General features: G+C 48.7%; 1 protein-coding gene across 1 annotated transcript in view; it reads left to right on the plus strand.

The window, feature by feature from the left end:
- Positions 1 to 395: 395 nt before the first annotated feature.
- LOC123457718 (coiled-coil domain-containing protein 180-like) overlaps positions 396 to 24491 on the plus strand; it is a 38984-nt gene continuing 14888 nt past the window's right edge. Inside the window, 16 exon segments of the mRNA XM_045142038.1 lie at positions 396 to 491; positions 597 to 725; positions 819 to 920; positions 4684 to 4763; positions 5052 to 5172; positions 5725 to 5847; positions 6966 to 7260; positions 8760 to 9064; positions 9629 to 9753; positions 13314 to 13351; positions 13452 to 13619; positions 15619 to 15799; positions 17037 to 17183; positions 20779 to 20845; positions 21625 to 21728; positions 21730 to 21764. Coding sequence (XP_044997973.1) covers positions 396 to 491; positions 597 to 725; positions 819 to 920; positions 4684 to 4763; positions 5052 to 5172; positions 5725 to 5847; positions 6966 to 7260; positions 8760 to 9064; positions 9629 to 9753; positions 13314 to 13351; positions 13452 to 13619; positions 15619 to 15799; positions 17037 to 17183; positions 20779 to 20845; positions 21625 to 21728; positions 21730 to 21764 — 2116 coding nt within the window.

Consider the following 24491-nt stretch of genomic DNA (forward strand, 5'->3'; position numbering starts at 1 on the left):
ATGCTCAGCTACATTTTTTTGTTGTTGTTGTTGTTTTAGAAAAACACAAATGTGAGGCTGAGGAGATTGCTCAGTGATTAAAAGTACTTGGTTTGCAAGCCTCATGATTGGAGTCTGGATCCCAGAACTCAAACCATGCCAGCTGGATCTGTAATCCAATGTGCTTAGGACAATGAGAGGCAGGGTCAGTAGAATCCTCCCTCCTCCTCACTAACTGGAAGGTCCTCAGTGGATCTTCAAGACAGTAGCATGGATGGAACCATAGTGGACATACCTGAGGCCTGTTATGAGAATTGTTGTGAGCATAGCTTTCTTTAACTCTGGCAAAAGCATATAAGTCAAGTGCTGCACCCCTTGTTGTTGTGAGACCCAGAAGCTTGCCTGACTAGGCGTGAATGGGGCCAGGTGAGAACTGTATTGGGACTCCACCCATGAAGTGTCAGGCATACCTTCGGTGCCCTTGTCCTGTGGGTGTGGTAATCAACATCCCCGTAATGACCTTTGTTGAGACAGCAGCAGGCCTGACACCTGCCTGCTACAGGAACAACCTTCCCAACTTGGGATGTTGATGCCATGGGGCTCACCTCCTATTGCAGGAGATGGAGCCTCTGGTCTTGGAAACCAGGCAATGGTTTTTGAAGAAGCTGTCCAAGTCTGACCAAGACATTGACCATCTCTTCCAAAAAATGGAAGACAAAAGGAACTTCAAGGACTACACTATGGAAGTAGGGGACTGCTTGTGGCCGGTCCTGCCTCTTCTCCCTCTGCCGTTCCAGTGACTCCCACACTGACCCAGCTTTTCTGCGCAGATCCGGTAGATGCTGTGGGATAAGGTGGCCGGGATGTTTCTGCAGCAGAAGCAAGAAGCAAGGCAGCTGGACCAAGCGCTACTGTCACTGGAGGCCACCGGGGCAGACAATGTACTTTGAAGGGTGACCTGTATCCTTCTGAAAGGTGGTCACCCTCCCAGGCCCAGTGCCTCATATTATGGCCAAACAAGAAGAATGGAAGGCTGAAGAGATGGCTTAGCAATTAAGGCGCTTGCCTGCAAAGCCTAAGGAACCATGTTTGATCTCCAGTTCTCAAGTGAAGGTGATGCAAGGATGCAAGGGCATACATGTGCACAAGGGGGCACATGCACCTGGAGCTTGATTTCAGTGGCTGGAGGCCCTTGCATATCAATTCTGTCTCTCTCATTATTAGAAAAAAAAAGAGTGGAAATTACACAGCCAAACAGATAGATGTTTTCCAACAGTTTTCACTGTGCCAGAGAATGCTCAGGAAGCAATGATTGTGAAGAAAACAAAATACAAAACTGCATAGAGTCAATGAGTCTAAAAGAGCAGGGGACAGCCAGGCATGGTGGCACACACTTTTAATCTTAGCACCAGGTGGCAGAAGTAGGTGGATCACAGTGAGTTCAAGGCCACCATAAGGCTAGATAGTGAATTCCAGGTCAGCCTACCTCAAAAAATAAATAAATAAATATAAATATAAATATATATATAAAGTGTGGAAGAAAATAGGCCCAAGGATTCACTATGCCTCTCCTGGGAAGGATTGGTGATGACTCTTCATTCTGTTCTTGATACTTTGATCTACTTGTAACTTTTACAAAGTAATAGAGACAAACAGCAGTGTTTTCAGGAAAGCACCAGTAGGTAGAAGGAAGCCCTCCCTGGTCCTGGGAGATGGGGGACAACATGGGCAGTGGGACCTGAAGATCTGTAGCACACTGTCCCTCTTGAGAGTCGAGGCATGGGATCCATGTCTTTGTTTACGTCACATTGCTGAGTCCTCACTAGTACCCACTTAGGAAGGTGCTATCATGAGCCCCATGTTGTAGAGGAGGAAGCAAGGCTTAGCGTGGAGAGGGGATTTGCACATTGCCACAGACTCGGGAGCCGCAAAGGCTCCGAGGCTATTGGTCCTGTGCTCAGGGATGGACCTTTACTGTGGCTGTCAACTCTACCTGCCTGCTCACCTTCCTTCCTCCACCTTTCTCCTGTGCTCAGCGTCCTGGAGGAAGGCCCTGGAGGGACACTAAGGGACTGGGTTGGTGTGGGAGAGGGGTGTGGGGTTCAGTGTTCTTGCCTGGCTCTCCTCCATGCCTCTGCCCAATGTGGTGCTGTGCCGGCCACCCAGTGAGATTGTGGCCAGTGAGAAGATCCAGGAACCCCGGCCATAAAGAAGTTGCTGGAGGCAATGCTGAAGATGCAGGGAGCCCTGCAGCGGGCACAGCTGGAGCACCTTGGCACCATCTGGTACAGGCAGCAGCTCCTTTGGGGGTCCAGTGTCGAGGCCTAGCTCAGTATCCCCAGATCAGGCCATTTCTGGTGCTATAGTATGGGTGGCATTTTGGCCCACATTCTGAGGCTTCCCAGCCCTGATGGCAAGAAAAGGCATGGCTCATTTGCTGTAGAGTCCTAGTTAGTGTGGCCATGGCAAAAAGCTCCCCAAGGAAGCAGTGGTGGTGTGAGGAAAGAGGGAGGGGCAAGGCCAGGGCTTTGGGCTCCATCCTAGGCGCTTTGGAGACGTGGATGAGAGGGGCTGCACACTGGAGGCAGAGGGATCCCTGAGGCAGGTAGAGACTGCTGTCATGTAGGAGACCTGTTATGCTTCCTTTCGGAGAGACAGCTTCATTTCCTAAATAGAAAAATCTAGACAATCAACGACCTTCTTGTGAGGTGTTTTTGGCAACAAGAAATTCCTCAGCAAAATCCTTAGCTTTTTCAATATTTAGTCAATAATGGTTCTTTTTTAATTTTTTGTTTATTTTTATTTATTTATTTGAGAGAGAGAGAGAGTGACAGAGAGAGAGAGAATGAATGGGTGCACCATGGCCTCCAGTCACTGCAAATGACCTCCAGATGTATGCGCCCCCTTGTGCATCTGGCTGACATGTCTCCTGGGGAATCAAGCCTTGAACCAGGGTCCTTAGGCTTCACAGGCAAGCGCTTAACCATTAAGCCATCTCTCCAGCCCTGATAATGTTTCTTAAAGATGTTGCCCATTTGGCCTGGGGACATGACTCATTCAGTAAACTTTTTGGCATGAGGCATGAAGACCCGAGTCCAGTTCCGTATCACCCAGGTAAAATTCAGCTCTGTGGTACACACCTGTAATCATGTCACTGGGGAGGTAGAGACAGCTCCCTGAGGCTTGCTGCCTACCTTGTCCAGCAAAATTGGTTACATACGTGCATGCACACTTCACACATGTACAAAAGTATGACAGACAGGCAGGGAGACAGACAGAGGCTGCCCATGTTGGCAAGTTTCATGTACGCATGGCTTACCTGTCACCCTTCTTTTCCCAGTAACATCCTGCCTCCCAATTTCTCAAAAGCCCAGCTGACTGAGTCATACAGTAGACTCTGTTTCTTGAACAAGCAGCTTGGTGAGAGATGTCTATGGGATACTGAGAGCCAGAACTCTGTTAAAGTAATAGCTTGTCACAGCTCCCCACTGCCCTTGAGTGTTGTTCTAAGAGAAGGTGGTGGTACCTCCATCTTGGGAAGAGGGGGAAGAGAGGAGGAAAAAGTGACCTCTGAGGACCCATAAGCCTCCTTCCTTCCCAACGCCTCTCATACTTACTGCTCAGTCCACCCCCACGCCAGCCACACATGATGAGCCTGGATTCAAGCATGACAATACAGAGGTAACACCTCAGGATGCCTATCTTACCTCTCAGATGCAGCAGGGGCCATGAGAGTCGTGCAGTCAGAAACTTCTTCCTGATTATGTGACCTGGGGAAGCCAGGGCACGTCATGGTGTCAGCAGTAGTGATGGCCCCTATCTTGTGAGGTTGATGTATAGTCATAGTGCTGTCCTGGCTCAGACCATATGTGCTGAGTTATAAAAGGTAACTGTTTAGACTGCTGTGTAACAGGTGTCCTCAGTTGACAGCCCATGGCCCAGCTGCCTGGTTTAGAGGTGTTGCTGGAACATGGACATGCTCCTTTCTTTACATACTGTCTCTGGCCTCTTTGACACTGCACCAGAGTGAGTGGTTGCAATAGAGACCATGTATCCACAAGATTGATTTTCTCCTTAGAAGTTTATGAGGAAAGTTTGCTACACATAGCCTTAGACAATTTATAACCATTTTTTAATGGTTTTTTGAGGTAGGGTCTTGCTGTAGCCCAGGCTGACCTAGAATTCACTATGTAGTGTCAGGGTGGTTTCAAACCCAGGGTGATCCTCCTTCCTCTGCCTCCCTAGTGCTGGGATTAGAGGCTTTCACCACCATGCCTTGCCCATTTCTACATTTCCTTTTTTATTTTTATTTTTGGGTTTTGAAATAGGGTCTTACTCTTGCCCAGGCTCAGGGTAGCCTTGAACTCATGGCAGTTCTCCTATGTCTGCCTCCCCAGTGCTGGGACTAATGGTATACACCACCATGCCCAGCACTTTCATATTTTCTTTGAAGTTCTTCACACCCCATGAGTCAATGGTATTGTGTTAGTTCCTTTTTTTGTTACTACAAGTGACACCTGGCAGAATAACTGAAAGGAAGACAGATTTATTATGGCTCCTGGTGTCAGAGGATTGTATTCCATCATGGACGAGGCATGGCTGCGTGTGTGGAATGGGAGCCTGTGGCAGAGACTTCTACATTCCTGAAGTAGAGAAGGCGTGGGAAGCAGGAGCAGAGCCATGACCTTCCATGTTCTCCCCTAGTCACCTACTTCTGCTGCCTTCTCAAATGCTGCACAGCCTCTCACAGTGATGCCACCAGATGAAGAACACATGTTCAGAGTGTGCGTCTGTCAGCCACATTCCTGATTCAAGCCGTAGCAGCTGTCATTGTCCTCAGGTCCTGGAGAAAGACTCGGTGTGAAGCACACGCACAGAGATGCAATTCTCCTGTGAGGTCCTTCTCTTGGAGTGCTAGGGACTCTGAGGAGGGAGATACCAGTCCCTGAACTGAATTGGCACCTCTGGTGGCTCCGCATTAAAATTTCTTCATAGTGGAGTCGATCTGCTGAGAAGGAGCTGTGTCCCTTCACAATAGGATGCCCCTCTTTCTACCTCCCTCTTCCTTTTAGAAGAGTGAATAACCTGTTTTCTGCACTTGGAGACGCGTACCACATGGAACTCATGGAGTTGATCCTCTTCCTGTATGAAAAGACCTGGCAGGAGTGCCTGCTGCATGTGCGAGAATGCAAGGTGGGCACCTCTCTCTGCAGTCCTGGGAAGCAGGACCACAGGCTGGGACCTGATGTTCTCCACCCAGGTCTTCTCTGCTTCTACTGAACCCTTCAGTCTTGATGAACTTTTCTTCTTACATCCCAGGCTCAGGAGCTCACTGGCTTCTGGGTATCCTAGTTTGTTAAAGTGTCCTCTCCCTTGGTAAAGTTGTTTGAAAATACATTTTGAAATGTGCTAAGCCAGTCATGATGATGATGTATGCCTTTAATCCCAGCACTCAGGTCACTTTGAGACCACATAGTGAATGCCAGTTCAACTTGGGTTAGAGCAAGAAATTTCCTGGAAAACCACACAACCCCCCCCGCCCCCCCAAAAAAGTACTGAGCCCTGAAGACCTCACTTGCTGTCTCTGTGAGTTCCTTCTGTGGCTAGCTATGCTCTGCACCCTGACCTCCCTGGAGCAGAATCCAGGGGAGGCCATGCACCCTTGAAGCTTTGTGTGACCCAAAGCATACTTGAGTGGCCCACAGCCCTGAGCCAGGCTTCATACTCTGCTCCCCCTGCGTGCAGGACCAGCTGCTGACCTGGAAGGCCTTCACTGAGGCAGAGGCTGAGAGCCTGCTGAACCCAATCTTCTACCAGAAAGCGGGAGAGTTCCAGAGCAAGATGGAGAAGAAGCTGGAGCTGCTGGATGTGCGTGCATGTCTGGTGGGAGCCTTGAGATGAGCACAGCACCCGAGGGTACCGGGCTGTAAAGAGCCTGGAAATCTGGGGTGTCATTTCACAGCCCCTCTCAGCACAGGCCTTCTGTACCCATCACTCTAGACTCTTTTCCAAGACCCTTGAAGCTATCCTAGTGCTTGCACTGCTCAGACTCAGGGAAGCAACTGAGGCCACACGTGTTCCTAACGCTTGCTGACCCTGTTGCTGAGGGCTGTGGAAGAGCAGGAGGCCGTCAGCTCTAGGAGGCTGACCGTCTTGAGCCAGAGACAGGACATATTTTCTGTGAAGATCCAGGGAGTGGCTCTCTCAAGCTATGTGGGCCACTAGGTCCCTGTCACATCTTGTCAGCTCTATTACCCTATGCAAACCTGTGGGTTTCCATGACTTTATTCACAGACAGTGGAATTTGAAGTTCATACAAATTTACTTTCAATTTTTTCCCATTTCTTTTGATTTTTCAAACATTTAAGATGGGAGAATTCAGTTTCAAACAAACACAGTTGGGCAGCCAGCTTTACCCTGCAGCCGATAGCTTGGCAGCCCTGAGCTGAGCTGAGCTCCAAAGACACGTGCACTTTTGTGCGTGCATGCGTGCGTGCATGCATGTGTTTGTGTGTGTTGCTCACACGAGAACCCAGGGCCTCAGCGATGCTAGGAATGCCTTTCTAGCATGTGCAAGAATTCAAGGTGGGCATCTCTCTCTGCAGTCCTGGGAAGTGGGACCACAGGCTGGGACCTGATGTTCTCCACCCAGGTCTCCGCTTCCACTAAATCCTTTTACAGGAACCATGCCCCCAGCCCCGCTGTGTGTGGTGGTGCCCAAGGCATTAACTGTAGGGGTGAGGTTGGCCGCTGGACTATGAAATGGCATTCAAGAGAAGGAAGGAGGCCCAGACTGAGATAACTGTGGTGGTGCGACCCCGTGATGGGATCACCTAGGAGCACGGGGGTACCCAGAGCCAACCTTGAAAAATGGTAGCCATGTGGTTACTTCTGTCCTTGGAGACATGGAGCTCTTATGGGTGGGCCCTCCTCATGGCCGGGCCAGTCATCCTTCAAGCACCCTTCTCTTGGTTCTTCCACAGTAGTACTCCTTTGAAGCTTTTGCTAAACAGAGGGAGTGGCAGAGCTTGGACCTCTTCAGATATTTCCAGGAGTCTGTGGAGCTGTTGGAAGAGCACCAGGGCGCACTGTCGATGCAAGAGGGGGAGCTGGAGAAGAGAATGGAACGCCACCAGCAGAAGACCAACCTGGAGAGCCCAGTAAGCCAAACTCTGAAGAACCCAACAGGGAATGAGGAATGGGCCAAACTCCGACTGCAGGCTACCTCAGGGTGCTCAGGCAGGGTTCACATGAAAACAAACAAACAGACAGAACCAAACAGCTAAAGGAGCAAGACAACATAAGCAAAACTGAACTCAAAACAGATCCTAGGCCCAAATGTAACATACTATGTTTAAAACATAAACAGATGAGGAAACTGAAACTTCCTTGGTCATGGAGTTAGATGGGAGTAGCAAAGCTTTGGAACCAGGTTGCTGCTTGTTTGAGTCTTGGAATCAAGCCTGTCAATAAGAGAGGGCACAAGAAACAGAAGGACAGAATAGGGAATATTGCGGATGGTAAAAATTAGAAGATAAAGGCTGGAGAGCTGGCTTAGCAGTTAAGGCATTTGCCTGTGATGCCTAAGGACCCAGGTTTGATTCCCCCATACCCATGTAAACCAGATGCACAAGGCAGTACATGTGTCTGGAGTTGGCTTGCATAGCTGGAGGCCCTGGTGTATCCATTGTCTTTATATATCTGTCTCTTCCCCCACACTCCCTCTTTTAAATAAATAAATAAAATGTAGAAAAAATTAAAAATCAAGAAATCATCAAAGAAGGTTTTCATGAGTTGTGGTATGCTGCCATACATACAATGAAAGTGCCTTTTGTGCATAATGTTCCAAGAGGTGACTGTGACAATGTCTTGGGAATTATACCTGATGGGCAAGGTGCATTAATGCCCAAAGGGAGTTCCAGAATTACAGATGTCCACTTGGGAGGTAAAGTTCACTAAAAAGTGAGGTATGCCTTTTAGGAGTAGTTTCTCAAGAGGTACAGCTGGTTAGACCCCCAATACAGTAGGTAAGCTCCCTTCTGGCAAGGCAGGAGTGGTGATGGCAGACCATCTTTCCCCCATTAAAGGGTTTAATAGGCTCTGACTTTGAGTGGACTTAATGAAAAAGTTAATTTCTTTGACACTTTGAGTTTCATTCACTATACATACCACTATTACACAATTGTCTTAAAATTATTCTTTCACCTCTCACTCTCCACTCAGATGTCTCTCAACTACCCAGCCCCCACCAAATATAATTTGTAAGAATATGTGAATTATTGTCTGTTCCATCCACCACCCAGTACAGTGGTTTCCTCCCCCCGTATTAACATTCTATGACTTATATTTTCATTCCCTTTTCTCTAGTTCATTACTAAAATTGTGTCAGAATGAGCTTTGATTCCATGACCACCCAGTGTTTGCTATGAAGTCTTGCTAGCCTGCTTGGAATAACAAAAATTGGGTTGCCTGGACTGGGCAAACTCTGATTCCCCCAGTGAATGAAACATATCCAATATTAAAGGGGAGAGGAGGCCCTTTTACCTAAAGAGACTGTCATGGCATTCAGGAGAAAGTCATTGTTGGTCCTTCAGGGACTTGTGTTTTTCCTCGTAGAATTTGGCTGGGGATGTGATTTTCAGATTCAAGCAACCAGGTAACATTTTTACAATTTAAGTCCAAGTCTCCTTGGTGTCTCTTTGTACATTGGTGGGTTGGGGACCCAATCTAAGCAACCTGGTCATTGCATCTCCTTTTGCTTTCATATTGGTCACCAACAGAAGCCAATGAAGAGCACATCCTAAAGAGATTGCAGATACAGAAGAAAAAGAAAGAGGCTCTAATGGAAATGACAAGAGCTGAAGGAAGCTTAAGTCAAGAGTCAGGTTCTGATAGGCCAGCAGAAGAGATAGAAGAAAAAGGTCAAGAAACAGACTCTTCCGTAGCTGAAGAGGTGCTGAGCCAGCAGGACAAGTTCCCACAGAGTGATGAGGTGAAGGAGTCCAGAGAAGATGGTGTGAAAGAACCAGAAGAAACGCAGGGAGAAAGAGAGATTGCCTTAGAAGCATCCCCTGTCCTGGAAATTGTGAGGGTTATAGAAGAGCAGGAAGAGAAAGAGGAGGAGAAAGATGAGAAGAGAAGGAAGAAAAACAGGAGGAGGAAGAAGAAGGACAAGAGGAGGAGGAGGAAATGAAAGAGGAAGAAGAAATGAGGATGAGGAGGAAGATCAAGAGAATTTATACAAGGGTCAAGTAAGGCCACAAGTGGCACATTGTTTTGTTTATTGTGGATCTGTCCCTCATATAAGTTTGGTCCTACAATGGCTCACTCTCCATAGAGATGTTTAGAAAGACAGGAATATCCTGTTTTATTTAGTTAGGAAGGATGTACTTCCCTCCTTATAGCAATGAGGCTTTTAAAAAAAATTGTATATCAGAGACAGAGAGGGAGAGAATGGGTGCACTAGAGCTTCCAGCCTCTATAATCAAACTCCAGATGCATGCGTCCCCTTGTGCATCTGGCTCTCGTAGGTCCTGGGGAATTGATCCTAGGTCCTTAGCCTTCACAGGCTAGTACCTTAATCGCTAAGCCATCTCTCCAGCCCAGCAATAAGGTTGAATTTTGCCTTCCTCTTCGTATATCCCTGTAGCCTACTCCGGAGTTAACCATCAACTACATGACTTTCATTGCCTCCCCTTTTACCACACAGATCACCTCAGCCTCTTCTGCTTCACCTCAGCCTGCTCACCCCTTGTCTCCTCCTGTTCTCTGTGTGTAACATGAAATTGATGAGTAACGCTCCCCTTCAAGGGTTGCCAAGTGACTCATCAATAAATTTTGTCGACAAAACCATTATTTAAATTCTATGTTGACCGCATGGCAAAGGGCCTTTTTCTTATATGAGACTTCTCTTTGAGCAAGGATCCCAAACTCAATGCCCTGCACATGTATAAGAGGAAGTGTTCTGAAGACGTGTAAAATAATGACAAGTGTGTAGTCACTACTCAGTACTGGCCAAGGATGCTGTATAGGACCCCAGGCTCAGAAGTCATATACCTTCTGATGTTTTATGAGAAGCTAGGGGCTGGGGATTTAGCTCATTTGGTAGAGTGCTTCTTAGCATGCACAAAGTTCTGGGTTGCCTCAGTACCCCAAAAGCCAGGCATGGTGAATATGCCAGCAATACCTGCTCTCAATAGGTAGAAGCAAGAGGTTCAGAAGTTCAAAGTCATCCTCAGCTACATAGTGAGTGCGAGACCCAACTGAGCCATACATAAAACACTGGGTCTCAAAATTAAAAATGAATAAAATAAAACAATAATTTAAAAAATATCAGAAGCCACTATGGTGATTTAGCACAGTGATTAAGTCCTTGCCTAAGGTGTAAGTGGCTCTGGATTCATTCCCTAGCACTGCAAACAAATGGATAAATAGAAAGAAGTAAAGAAGAAGCAAAGAACTGCTGAGGGATAGACTGATCAAGAGGTGGAGCTGGACAAGAGGATGGAACGCCAATGGCAGAAGATGAACCTGGAGAGCCAGGTGACCCAAACTCTGAGGAACTCAACAGGAAATGAGGAATGGGCCAAACTCCCAACTGCAGGCTACCAGCTCAGGCATGGTTCAGATGAAAACAAACAAACAAACAAATAGGCAGATCTAAAGAGCTAAAGGAACAAAACAACATAAGCAAAACTGAACTCAAAACAGATCCTAGGCCCAAATGTAACATATTGTGTTCAAAACATATGAGGAAACTGAAACTTCCTTGGTAATGAAATAAGATGGGAGTTATGGTCCTTTGGTGCTTTGCTTTGGGCAGACACAGAATTTTCCAGAGACAATTTTGCAAAGTTTATATGGAGGTGTTTCAAAGCAATACAATGCCAATAACTTCCCTTTCAAAAATTTGAACAGGTGGGGCACACCTTTAATCCCAGCACTTGGGAGGCAGCAGTAGGAGGATTCCTGTGTGTTCAAGGCCATCCTGAGTCTACATAGTGAATTCCAGGTCAGGGTGTGTGTGTGTGTGTGTGTGTGTGTGTGTGTGTGTGTGTGTGTGTGTGATTCAGAGGACAACTTTCAGGTGTTGGTAGTCCCCTTCTAGCCTCCTACTTTGTCGGAGGCGGGGTTGCTTAGTTGCTTATTGCTACGTCCACGGCGACCTCACCTGTGTAGCAAGCAGAGATGCTTCTGCACTGGAAGAGAGCTGAGGACAGAGGGCCAGCACTCTTCGGAGGGATGCCCCCGGTGACCCCTTGGCAGTCAGTTACTGTAATGGTTCCTGCTGCCCATGAAGTCACGAAGACCCGATTGCTGGTGCCAATGAGCTGTTTTCTGCGCTCTGTTTCTTTCCTGCTTCCTTCTAGTTGTTTGTCTAAGAACAGCTAATTCAACGCTTACTATTAATCATACATGCAATCAGAGTACAAAAAACAATTTGAGTATTGAATGTGCCCCTCCTATGATTAGGGCAATGGAGGAAATGTATAACTCTACTAGGAATAAAAAATTAACTCTAGAACAGTTTTTAGATGGTGTAGAGTAGAAACAGCTTATGATGTTTTAGAACAATACTGAGCCTGAGAAAATAAAAGCAGAAATGTTGATCGGTAATGTTCATTAGAAGCATGACAGTTCTGCAGAAAAGGAGTTATAAAACTTAGGCATTCCCACCAGGAAACTTCCTGGAAGATATGTTCAGTACTTGATCAAGGGCTGATAGTGGACTCCTAGAGCTGGGAACTACTTAGATCCACTCCCCTATGAGGGAGGATATGATGAATTCGGTAATAGATAAATGAATTATAAAGGAAAAAGGAGACTATGGCATTCTCTTCCATTTATGGAACGCTTAGCAAGGACACATAAGCCTTGGTGCTTTTACTCTAGACAAGAAAGAAAAGAATTCCTGAAAAGCATTAAACCAGCCTTAAAATATTGGTGGTCTTTTGGATAGAAACACTTTTATAATGAATATGAGGATTATATAAATAATCTAATAAGTGGAAAGAGAAGGCTCTCTGCTCGGTTTATAAAAAATAAATAACCTATTGTTCACCTTACATCTCTTACCCCAAGCTTCTATTCATGTAAAGCTGTGGTCAATGGTGCAAGACGTCCTTCTTAAAAAATGGGTACATTTCCTGCCTGATAAATATTACATGTATGCTTACAATAGAACAATACTTAAGATTGTTTAGATTAATGATTTCTGAGATCACTTGTTGGCTTGCTAAGTTTCCCTGTTCAATCTGTATAAAACCTTCATGAAACCTTCAGTAAATTGCAGCAGCATATTCAACCTAGAGTGTGTCTGTCTGTCATTTCCTCGCTGAATCCTGAGTTCTCCTTGAGCCTTCGCCCTTGTTCTCCCTCGGTCCTGATCTCCCCGAGAGTCAGTCCGCGGCAGCTTACGACTATGTAGGCCAGTCAAGCTGGCCTGTGAGCCTTGCAGGTTCTGTGTTCATCGCTCATCCTGCAAGTCTCTCCATGCCATCTCTGCATAGGAGAGTGGGATGGCAGATACTCACTAATGTACCCAGCCATAACTTGGCATCTGGGGATCTGAACCCTGGCCAGAATGCTCATGTCAGCAGACATTTTCAAGTTGAGATCTGGGCTACCTTCTCAGACCTGGAGATTTCTTTTAATAACCTTATATCTTCCAGGAGCTGCTTTATCCAGCCAGTCATGCTTCTGTCTTCTTCTTCTTTTTTTTTTTTTTTTTTTCCTTTGGTTTTTCAATGTAGGGTTTCCCAGGCTGACTGACCTGGAATTCACTATGTAGTCCAAGGGTGGCTTACAAATCACTGCAATCCTCCTACCTCTGCCTCCCAAGTTCTGGGACTAAAGGTGTGCACCACCACACCCGTCTTTCCTCTTTTTCTCTTATAATTTTCTTTTTATTTGTTTGTGTGTGATGATGATAGTGGGTGTGGGTGTGAATGTGTGTGTGCCATAGCACATGCGTGGAGCTCAGAGGACAACTCAGGTGCTGGTCTTCCAGTTTGTTAGAGACAGGGTCTCTTTTTTTGTTTTGCCTCTGGGATGGCCAGATTAGCTGGCCCCATGAGCACTGGGATTCTCCTGCCTCTGCCCTCATGGTTATGGTCACGTTGGAATTAAAGCCATGAGTGCCGCTCTGTGTCCAGCTTTATGTGGTGCTGGGGGTCTGAACTCCAGTTGGCAGGCTTGCAGAGAAGGTACCTTCCCCACTGGGCATGTGTACAGGGTTTTTCATCTCAGCCTTGCACTTGACTACAAAAGGTTGAAAACCACCCCACATCCTGAGCCAGAGTCTGCATAAATGATGTTGGTCCATCCTCACACAGAGACACAATGTACTTGGAAATAAAGTGAAAAATGAGGTGTGAAAGGTGAAAGCGCTTTGAGTCTCATATGAAAACATCTCTTCCTGGTCATGGTTGTCAGCAGGGCTGACCCATGCTCGTCTTCCTCCAGACTTTGAGCTGGCTTCTTTGAACACCTTGAGAAGTGGTTTGACCAATGTGTCCTCAGTGCTCTGGTCATCATGGCTGCTAAGACTAGTGAGCTGGATTCAGAACTGGAGCTGTGTCTGCGTCTGCACCAGCCAAGAGCCCAGTATGTGGAGAAGGACATTCACAACATCAGGGCAGGTGCGAGCCTGCCTAGAAAGGTCCAGCCTCTGCCCAGACCCACCCGCCCTGGCCTTCCTCTCTCTATCCCTCCTTTCCTCCTTCCCTCCTGCCTCCCTCCCTCCCTCCACCCTTCTTTCCTTCCTCTCTCCTTTCTTCTTTTTTTTTTTTTTAGGTAGGTCTTCACTGTAGCCCCTGCTGACCTGGAATTCTCTTTGCAGTCTCTGGCTGTCGTTGAACTCACAGAGGTCCTCCTACCTCTGCCTCTGTGTGCTGGGATTCAAGGCGCCACCACACCTGGCCCCATCTTCCTTCTCCGAGGGAGTGTTACAAGTTTGAGCTCTTGGGGTTCAGGTCTTCTCACAGCTGTGAGATACACCTCTGCATGGTAGATGCTGTCTAGCAACAAGCTCATTCTCACTCTGGTTTGACTCTGAGCAGGTTGACCTCTGTGACCCCTCTGCCATCTGCAGGAGAGGGTGTTGGAGATGGCATAATGAGCAATCACAAGCACAAGTACAAGACACAGTCCCCCAGAGTGAAAGCCATTATCTCTTCCTCATCCTGTGCATCCATTAAAAGTGGCCATTTCTCTCCTAGGGGTAAGCTCCATGAGCGGGGAAGAGCACAATCTTGGTAGAGACCCCATAGGTTTTCCACTCACATTGTCCCCCACGCCCCACCAGAGCCCTTAGAGATAGTGGATAGTCCCCGCAAGATCCCCACTCCTGTCGTCTGAAGTGGTGAGCACACCGGCCTCCCATCCCCAAGCTTGACTCTTTGGAATCTTGTGGGCATTGGAAGCTCTTTGTCCTGGAGAACATGCACACTAAACGCACTGAGGAAGGACAAGACTGCACTGCAGGCTGGCTCCTTCCCTGCTACAGCTCCCTGTGCCATGTGCAACATGGGAGACCAGCCCCGAGAAACACAGTCCCACAACCACCATTCATTTTCCAGAGTCTTAATTCACATTCAGAATAATGGGTTTCACAATGCCATTTTCCTTTATACATATCTTTTAGATCCACTTCCATTACCTTCTAGTGTCCCTGCTCTGCACTCCTGCTGGATTCTTCCTACCCACAAATAGTTCCCCTTCTACTTTCATCTCTCTCACATATAATATTTACGTTCAGATATGACAGAAAAATGCAATATTTGTTTTTCTGAGTGTGGTTTATTTTGCTGCATGTGGTGATCTCTCCTTTCCATTTCTAGGCATTGCACTAAGGACTGTACTGTCTTCCTCAATGCGTTTTCCTTACAACAGCAGAAAGTCCCATTGCATATGGGTATCCCATTTTCTCTCTCCATTCATCCGTTGATGGACATGTAGCTGATTGCAAACCTTGGCTATTATGAGCAGTGCTGCAGTAAACATGAACGTGTGGTCTTCCTTATGTTTTACTGACACCACTCATTGTTGGAAGCACTGGGACCATCACCCTTCTACCTCTCTAGTCAGAATCCCAGGGGAGATTTGGGGCTCTCTCTTGCTCTAAAGTCTGTGGAAGGGCTCTGGATTCCTAACCCTTAACCTTTCTACTCTGCCTTGGAGCCTGCTTGAACCTGGACTCTTTGACCTGAGTATTAATTCACTGATGTAAAGGAACAGTTCCAGACTGCCTAGCTTTGTGCTTGTTGACCTTGGACACTATCTCTCAGATCTGTGTCCTTCCAGACATCTCCACCCACCCATGTTGCTAGACTGCTCTGGGGACTCTATTGCCCTGGATTTTCTTCCTCTGCAGCTGGAGAACCTGCACAAGTAGGGTGCTGTGGCCTCACACCCCAGGGGAGCCTGCTCTGCAGTGAAAAACCTTGAGGCACCTCTCATTGAGCTCTGTGAGCTCCAGCCCAGTTCTAGCCCTATCCCTGGAGAAGGCAGCAGGGGCAGGGCAAGGAACCATGACCGGAGTGGTCATTCTGCACAGCTGGCCTGGGAATGGCAGTGGGTGGTACAGTTGCAAGGAAAGAAGGGGTCCCAGGGGCTGCAGCTCTCCTCGCCCTCTTGCAGCCCAGCTCTTACTTCACCAAGAGCGGTTGGACAGCCACTGTGCCAGGGTGATAGAGACGCTGGAGAAGGAGAGGCTGATGTTCTGTCAGTTCCAAGAAGAGCAAGTGGTCAGGAGCACAAACTTCCGCCACAAGATCTATGACATGGAGCACATCTTCTTGAATGCCACCAAGAGCCAAAAGTAAGGGGTCAGGGCATCTCCCTCCCACCAGCAGGGCTGTAGAAGTGCAGCCATGCCATTTCAGACAAGAGAGCAGAAGGTTCTGAGGAGCCTACTTTTGAGCTAACCACTGTACAGGTGTTTGGGGGGTGGGGAAGGGCAGCTGGGGGAGGTGAGAGCATACACATGTTGCCTCTGTGCAAGGGTGGACATGAAATGTCTGACATGTCCATGGTAAGGAAGACCATTTCCCCTCAGGGAGAGTCCAGAAGGGCTCCCTGCCTGAGGGCATTTTCAGTGAACCCTGAGCTGTCCTGGTAAAGCTTGGGTAGGGATGTGCTCTAGGTGCCAGAGCAAGGGCCCCAGTGAGGCCACTAAGGCCTGTGAGGTGGAGGCCTGAGGTGACTGGAAAACCCTGGCAGGGGTCTAGGCAGCAGTCAGGCACACAGGGGATGAGGGAACAGTTTAGGTGGATTGTATTGCAAAGAGGAAAGTTTAAGCAGAGCACAGTCAAGTAACACCATGCTAGAGTTGAACATGAGTCCTTAGACTTCACAGATTCAGTAGAAGGGTTACAGGAGACAAATGTTTTCTCATCCAGCACACCAGAGTGACACTGTGTCCTATACACATTTAGAATTTTTTCATTTTCTTCTTTTTTCTCCTGTGTGGTACTGGGAATTAAACCCCAGGTCTCATCCATGTTAGGGAAGTGCTCTTTTACTGAGCTCTATCCCTAGCTTTTCACTTTTTTCTTTTTTTTAATATGTGAGAGACTGAGAGAGAATTGGAGTGCCAGGGCATCCAGGCACTGCAATGGAACTCCATATGCATGAGCCCCCTTGTGCTCTTACGTCACTGTGTGTCTGGCCTATGTGGGACCTAGAGAATTAAACATAAGTCCTTAGGCTTCACAGGCAAGCACCTTAACCACTAATATATCTTTCCAGTCCTATTTTCACTTTTCATTTGAGGCAGGGCCTCACTAAGTAGTCTGGACTGGCCATAACTTCACTGTGTAGCCCAGGTAGGCATTGGACTTGTCATTCTCTGGCTCAGCCTTGTGTGTTGGGACATGAGTGCTGGCGCCTTTGTTGCCTAGAGAGGCTGCCTGGTGGCTGGGGGCCCACAGCTGGGCACTGCATGTCGAGCTCAGGCAGCATCCCTGGATCCCACACAGGCTCTGGTCACCACCCAGACCTCTTCTGTCCCTCAGGCTGGTCACCCATTGGCCCCTGCCCCTCCCCTGTCCCCATAGGCTGGTGATTCTCACCAACACACTGCACCAGGACCTACTCAGCCAAGTGGATGTCATCCAGGTACCTCTGAAAAGCTTCCACCAGTACTTGGAGGAGAGTCTGGGCAAACTCCGCTACACCAACATCAATTACATCAAGCACTGCAGGTAGGAGCTGGTGTCCAGCCTCTATTGGCCAGCAGAGTTTCCCTATTGGATAGTGGTATTGTTTTTCCCTCAACTGCTTATGTATCAAAATATACATGGCATAAACGTTACCATTTTGGACTGAAGAGATGGCCTAGCAGTTCAAGAGCTTGTCTACAAAGCCAAAGGATACAGATTCAATTCCCCAGGACCCATGGAAAGCAAGATGCACAAGGTGGTACATGAATCTGGATAGATTTGCAATGGCTAGAAGCCCTACTGTGCTCATTCTCATTCTTTCTCTTTCTCTCTCTGCCTCTCTCTAGCGGCCTCTCCTTCAAATAAATTAAATAAATAACAAACTTAAACAAAGTTACTATTTTAACAATTTGTAGGTGTACACTTCAGTGGCATTAAGGGCAATATTGTTGTGTAGAACTTCCCATTGTCAAAGACAGAAACTATGTAACAATTCCTCCTCTCTCTTACTGAGCCCCCAGAGGCCACCATTTTACTTTCTCTCTCTGTGGAAATGACTGCTCTAGTTAACTCATGTAAAAGAACTTAATAACATTTATCCTTTTGGATCTACTGTATGTCATTTAGCACACATCATGTCCTCAAGGTTCCTTGATGTGGCATTGTACTGTTCTTAAGGCTAAGTGCCTTAAAAAGAAAGAAAAAGAAAAAGAAAAGGAAGGAAAGAGAAGCCTCCCTTTGATTCTTGAAACTCTGTGCCTTCTATGATGTGCAGAGAAACAAAGACCAATGAAACAAGAGGAGCAAAGGCTCCTGTCTTAGAGCTGGTGGTAGCAGCCACCATCAAGTACACTTGGCAAATCTAAGGGCAAGTGGGGAAGTGTGGAACTTCTGATGGAAGGAACACAGAAGCCTCTGGGCCTTGGTCAGAAGCTATTGCAAGAGGCACTGCAAGCTGGCCCACTGAGAGAAAGACACTGTGTGTGATTGGTTAAATTCCCTGGCTGTGTTTGGTTGGGCTTACATTGGAAATAGTGACAGAAATTAGGGTAGCTGTGATGGTTTGCAGGTATCCCCCATAAACTTAGGTGTTCTGAATGCTAGGTTCCCAGATGATGGAGATTTGGGAATTAATGCCTCCTGGAGAGAGTGTATTGTTGGGGGCAGGCTTATGGGTGTTACAGCCAGCTCCCTGTTGCCAGTGTTTGGCACACTCTCCTGTTGCTATTGTCCATCTTATGTTGGCCAGGGGGTGATGTCCACCCTCTGCTCATGCCATTGATTTCCGCTGCCATCATGAAGCTTCCCCATTGAGCCCATAAGCCAAAATAAACCCCCTATTTTCCCCCACAAGCTGCTATTGGTTGGGTGTTTTCTGCCAGCAATGTGAACCTAACTACAACAGTAGCTATCACTTGTTACTCCGTGCTGACCCTTTGGAGCCTGTGGTTGCAGTAGGTACCGTTTACCTTTCGGGACTACTGTGTGAGACAGCAGTGTGAGAGCCTGCAAGGGCAGCCTGTGGCAGGCTGGCTTCTGGCCATTGATCTTGGGCAAACCTACTGTTGTGGGCACAGCACTGCAGGTTGTGGGGCAGAGATCTACTTTTTAATGTGATCCAACCGTCTATTTGATATTTAGTTTCTAAGAGGTTATACAATGGAAGCCTACGTCACTAGTGCTGCCAGATAAAAGACAGGGTGTGCAGCCCAATCTAAACTTCATATCAGCAGCACTGGAACATGTATATAATAATGTTACTCATTGTGTATAGAGCATTTGCATGTAATGGAGTAATGTGTGAGTGTGTGTGTGTGTGTGTGTGTGTGTGTGTGTGTGTGTGTGTTTATGGGGCTTGAGTACCTCCATGAGACTGAGAGAGATCCTAGCTCTGGCTCTTATGGTGAGGTGTCAGTGTTTTTCTCACTGAGCCATCTTTCTTCTCCTGAGAATCATGTTTGTATTTACTAACTCTGGTGCCCTCACCCAGGGCTCATCCTGTTCCTACACAGAAGAAAGAATGAAAACGTCTAGGCTGGGATTTGGTGATAAACCTCAAGATAGGGCTGGAGAGATTGCTCAGCAATTAAGGTCTCTGGTTTGTAAGGCCTAATGGCCTGGATATGGCTCCCCAGTACCCATGTAAGGCCAAATGCTCAGACTGACCATGCATCTGGAGTTCACTTCAGTGGCATGAGGCCCTGGCATGCCTTTTCTCTCTCTCCTTGCAAATAAATAAAAATATTTTTTAAAAGTCAAGATAATGTCTTTTGAAGACATGGGAAGTACCTCAAAGGGCTCATCCCCAGAACTGGGATAGGGATCCGCAGGCTACTCTGCACTTCTGATAGCCCAAGCAAGTCTTCTGGGCTGTAGACACCATGCTGCAGATTACCAAAGTGTCTTTTTCCCACAGCATCACACGGCATTTCAAGTACAGCTGAATAGAGAGAAAGTACCTGATGCTGGGGACCTGCCTCCTCCTAAGGCTGAGTAAGTGATCACACTTTCCTCTTTCCCTCCATGGAACCCATTTCAGTCAAGGCAGCTACACCCCACTCAGCTGAGAGAATAGGGAATAAAGAGGTGAGGAGGGAATAGTCCTGCTTAGGGGCAGTTTGTCTCAGCACATTCCATGTTTGTTGAGACATTTTTGCCAAAATTTCATATTCCAAGTTAAGCAAGTTATGGTTGAAAGTCAGACAATTTGTGGTTTGGGATTATTTTTAACCCCCAACACTATTTCTTTTTTTTTTTTAATTGTCACTTTAGTGATTAAAATATAATCTCTTCTATTCAGTAGAGCTTAGTGTCAGGCAAACCAGCAAAATGTCAAGTTCAGAAAATTAAAAGTCCTTAGGGAGAGTCAAGCTCTACAATGTAGCCTCAGTTCCCCTAATGAGGAAGCCTTCCACACAGCACTTGTTCTTGGAAGCCTGGGAGCCAGGAACCCTGGGGATATCTTATTTCTGGCACTAGGTAACCTTGAAGGAAAAGTTGGCTGATCCACACAGCGACCTAGGAAAGGTCACAACATAACATGCCCTTTTTCCGGGCATTGGTGACATTCCCACATCATGGGAATCTTGACTCTTTTCTCTCTACTCCTGTCATTTTACCCCATGGGGAAGTTACCAATGCCATGAACAGGTTAATTGGGTATTTCTCATTGGTTAAACTTAAGCTTTGTTTTTGCAGACTAGGGCCTTTGATTCTGAGCAGAGCTCTGCTTTGTTTCTATAGGACACCCAGGTGCTGAAGTTTCATCTATTACTCACCAGTCAGTACTTTAAACATTGGGAGACTGGCTAGAGAGCTGCAAGGAGGCTAACCAGCCAGGCAAAGTAATCAATTCACAACTCCACCAGATTAGGGCTGAGGGCCACTCAGGGAAGGAGAAGCAGACAATCGGGAAATTGGCATGGAGCTGGAATCGGAAATGACAAGAACCAATGTGAACAAGATGATTTTGCAGCCAGGAGAGGAATCAGGGTCTGTAAGTACCCTGGAGAGATAGGAGTAATGACTAGAAGTGACAGAGCCAAAGGAAGAGGCTCACGATATTCTGTCACTTGGCTCCATCTATGCTGCTTGTCTAGATGAGGCCCCTCACACGTCTATGCTGTGTGTGTTGCAGCGATTTTAAGAGCATCATTCAGACCCTCCTGTGGGAGAGCAGAGACCAACTGATAACTGTCGTGGAGGTGAGGGCCACTGCCCATAAGGCTGTGCCACACTGGATGCCCAGCCCCACCTTCTCTGGATTGGCATCATGCTGACATTGGGCACTCTGCAGCAATGATAAGAGGTATCCCACACCCTAGAGCCTTCACACAGTCTGTTGCCCATTTGGGTTTCACTGTAGAAACCAAACCCATTCATTGTCTTCATCTCTTTATTCTATTCATTTAGTTAACCAGTCAACAGAAATTTCTTGTATAGCATTGCATGTCAGGTAGTAGTCATGCCAAGTTGAGTAAGCGCAACCTCTGCCCCAAACATACCCAGAAGCCATTAGGAAGCCAACAGGGAGTTTGCAGCACACTGGTATCTGGGAGAGGTTTCCGGGGCAACCTGTGTAGTGCCCTACTTATGGGCCCTCCTCCAGCCAGGCCAGAATGCACCCAGGACTTCTGGCTTGCCCCACAGGCTGGATCCTGCAGGGCAGGCCTGTGGCTCATCCAGCTTTGTGTACACAGTCTACACCCAGCCTCATGCTTTCTAGTACCCTGACAGCCCTATCCCATGTTGAGTTACCAAGGACTTTGTCTTATAGTTTGGCATTAACTCCCTCCCTCAAATAAAAGGTCCAGCAGTGGCCATGTGAGGTGGGCATAGGATGCAGTGGAGCAAACAAGGGCAGAGAGTATGCTCAGATAAAGACCAGAGAGTGTATAGATGAAGATGGGTGGTGGAGTCTAGAACCAGGACCAGAGTCAACCAGGAGGTTACTCACCCAGTTATGACCACCTCTCTCTGACAGGAATTTTACTGGAAAGAGAAACACCCCATCACCAGGCCTGAATGTATGAATGAAACCTTTGACCAGTGTGCTGAACACATCATCAGGAAGATCCTGGAGTATCAGCCAGGCAGATGAGTACCACAACTCCTGCCTTGTGAGTATGTGCAACGGGAGTGGACAGGACTGGCTCTGATGGAACGTGACCTCAGCCCATCACATTGGGGTTCACCAGAAAGACAAAGGCACCTTGTCAAAAGTCAGCCTCTTAGAATTAAGAAAAAACAGGATGGTGCTGGAGAGATGGCTTAGTGGTTAAGGTACTTATATATGAAGCCTTAGATCTCATGTTTGAATCTCCAGGTCCCATATAGCCAAATACAGTGATGCAAGCACACAGTGTTGCACATGGGCCACAGGGTGCACACACATTCTCTTTCTCTCTGTCTTTTTCTCAAAAATAATGAAGAAAACAAACAAACAAAAAAAAAAAAAAAACAGGACAGAGAGATGGCTAAATGACTAAGACATTTGTCTGCAAAGCCTGAGGACTCAGATTCAATTCTCCAGATACCAGATGCAAGGTGGCATATGTGTCAGGAGTTTGTTTGCAGTGGCTAAGTCCCTGGCATGCACATTCTCTCTATCCCCACCTCTCTCTCTCCAAACAACAAACAAATAAATAAAATATTTTTTAAAAGAATTAAGTAAAAATGATCAGTGGTAATAGGGAGTAACTTTTAAAAATGTCACTTTTCTTAAGAAATGTGATATGTGTTCCGGTCAAGATGGCGACCTCCGAGCAGCACTACAGATAACAAGGAAAAAAAAAGGCAAGTATTAGAGGGAAATTAGGAACTTTTAACAAGAGGGAGGGCACAGATTGGGGTAAAACAGGGACGCACACGCCCCTGTGACCCACGCCCACATACCTCGCCCGCCGCCGCGACACGCTGCATCGGGCACGGCCCGGCACCGGGGCAGCCCCCGAGGCCCACGCGCCCCGACGGCCCCACGGCATATCGACCCACGCCTGCGCACTCCCTGCACCCCCTCCCCCCCGCGCGCCCCATGCCTCCTATCCACACGTCCCGCGGCGTCCTGCGCCCAGGGGCGCCAAGGTGTGCCCCATGCCCCAGTGCCCACCACGCCCAACCACCACGCGACTCGAGCCCCCCCCCCCGCGTGCCCCGCCCCACCCCCACTACCCACGAAACCAGAGTGCCCAGCGATGTCCCGCGACGTCGCGCGCCACAGCGTACCTCAACGTGCTCCGCGCCTCCCATGCGAACTGCGACAACCCCGCACACCCCGACCACCCCCCGTGCCCTGCCCCCACTGCCAGCGTGCTCCACGCCCCTAGCCCCCCCCCCCCGCGAGCACCGCGGCACCCGCGCTCCCCCGTGCTCCCCCGCGTGGCCCGATCACCGTGCGCCCTGCGGCGCCCCGTGGCCCCCCTGCGCCCCCCAGTTAACCTTCTCCCCACCCCCCCAGGCGCCAGCAGCCCCCACACCTCCCCCCGTGCGCCCCACCGCACCCCCGCATGTCCAGCGCATGCCACGGCGTCCCGCACCCCAGTGTGCCTCAGCGTGCCCTGACCCCCTGCGTCCCACGCCCCCCCGCGTGACCCCCAACACCACGCCCCCCCACGCGCCCCGTGCCATTAGCAACCAGTGCACCATGGCGTCCAATGCGTCCCGCGCCTCCCACATGCTCCCCCGCACACCCCGTGCTCCCCACGGGCCCCACACCTGGTGCCCCACCCCCGTGCGCCCCAAGCCTTGTGTGCCGCTCAGCACCCCATGCCCCCTGGGCGCCCCGCCCCCCCGTGCCTCGCACATCCCCCCTGCGCGCACACCCCCATGCACCCAATGCGCGCCCCTCAACCCCCCCACTCCCCAACCAACCGGAGTGCCCCACGCCCCCTGCCCCTCCCGGGCGCCCGCAACCCCTGCACCCTGCTGCCTCCTGCACGCCCTGCCCTGATCTGCTGGTGCCCCGGCGCACCCCGCGCCTCCCCCGCCGCATGCCCCACTCGCTCCATATACCCTGTTGCAGCCCACGCCCCCCACCCGCGCCCCCGCCCGCGCACCCTCTGCACACCCTGCGCTCTGCGAGGCTGTGCTCTGATCGGGCACCCACCAGCCACGCCTGCCAGCCTGCCGCACTGAAGCTGAGACCTCCTACCTTGCCCTTGTTCTCTGATCCTGCGAGTAGAACAGCCACCTGGTGCTTGGTTCATGGGCCTGTGGGGGCCACCCCTGCCATGAATAGGTGGCTGCCAGATCACCTGCTGCTGTGCTTACATCACTTGCCACCGGTCAGCCTCTGCTGTGTCCTGATCCCATACCCATATCATCTCCTCTGCACTACAATTGCACGTGCAGCGGCCCACTCCCACAGCAAGAGCCACACAAGTCCACACTGAGTAACTAGCACCAGCGCAGGTGCCATCCCCTACTTGTACATCGCCACCCATCCCACACTCCCCTGAGGTGGGAGAGCACAGACTGTTTACAGACCCCAGTGTACCCAGCCAGAGTTTGGGCAGCTTCAGGGCTTGCTACCTCAGTCCCCTTTCAAGCTCAAAGGCAGGCAGCTTAGGTGCATTACTGGGTGAGAATTCAGGCAACTTTGGCGCCCCAGTCAGGCTATAGATAGGTGGCTTTGGCAAGAGTGAGCAAAAACCCATGCTGATTGCAACTGACCCAGGCTGCCTTGGATTCACATTAAGCTAGATCTCAGGCTGCTCCACCCACCTACCTGCCGTTCACTGACATGGGTAGACCACAGTGCAAAAGAAATAACGTGAAAAATAAAATGCAAGAAAATCCAGACAGATCACCCAGTCCAGCAAGGATCACAAATAACCAAAACATAGAAGAGTG

The sequence above is a fragment of the Jaculus jaculus genome, chromosome 1 (genome assembly GCF_020740685.1).
Source record: "Jaculus jaculus isolate mJacJac1 chromosome 1, mJacJac1.mat.Y.cur, whole genome shotgun sequence".
Taxonomy (NCBI): Eukaryota; Metazoa; Chordata; class Mammalia; order Rodentia; family Dipodidae; genus Jaculus; species Jaculus jaculus.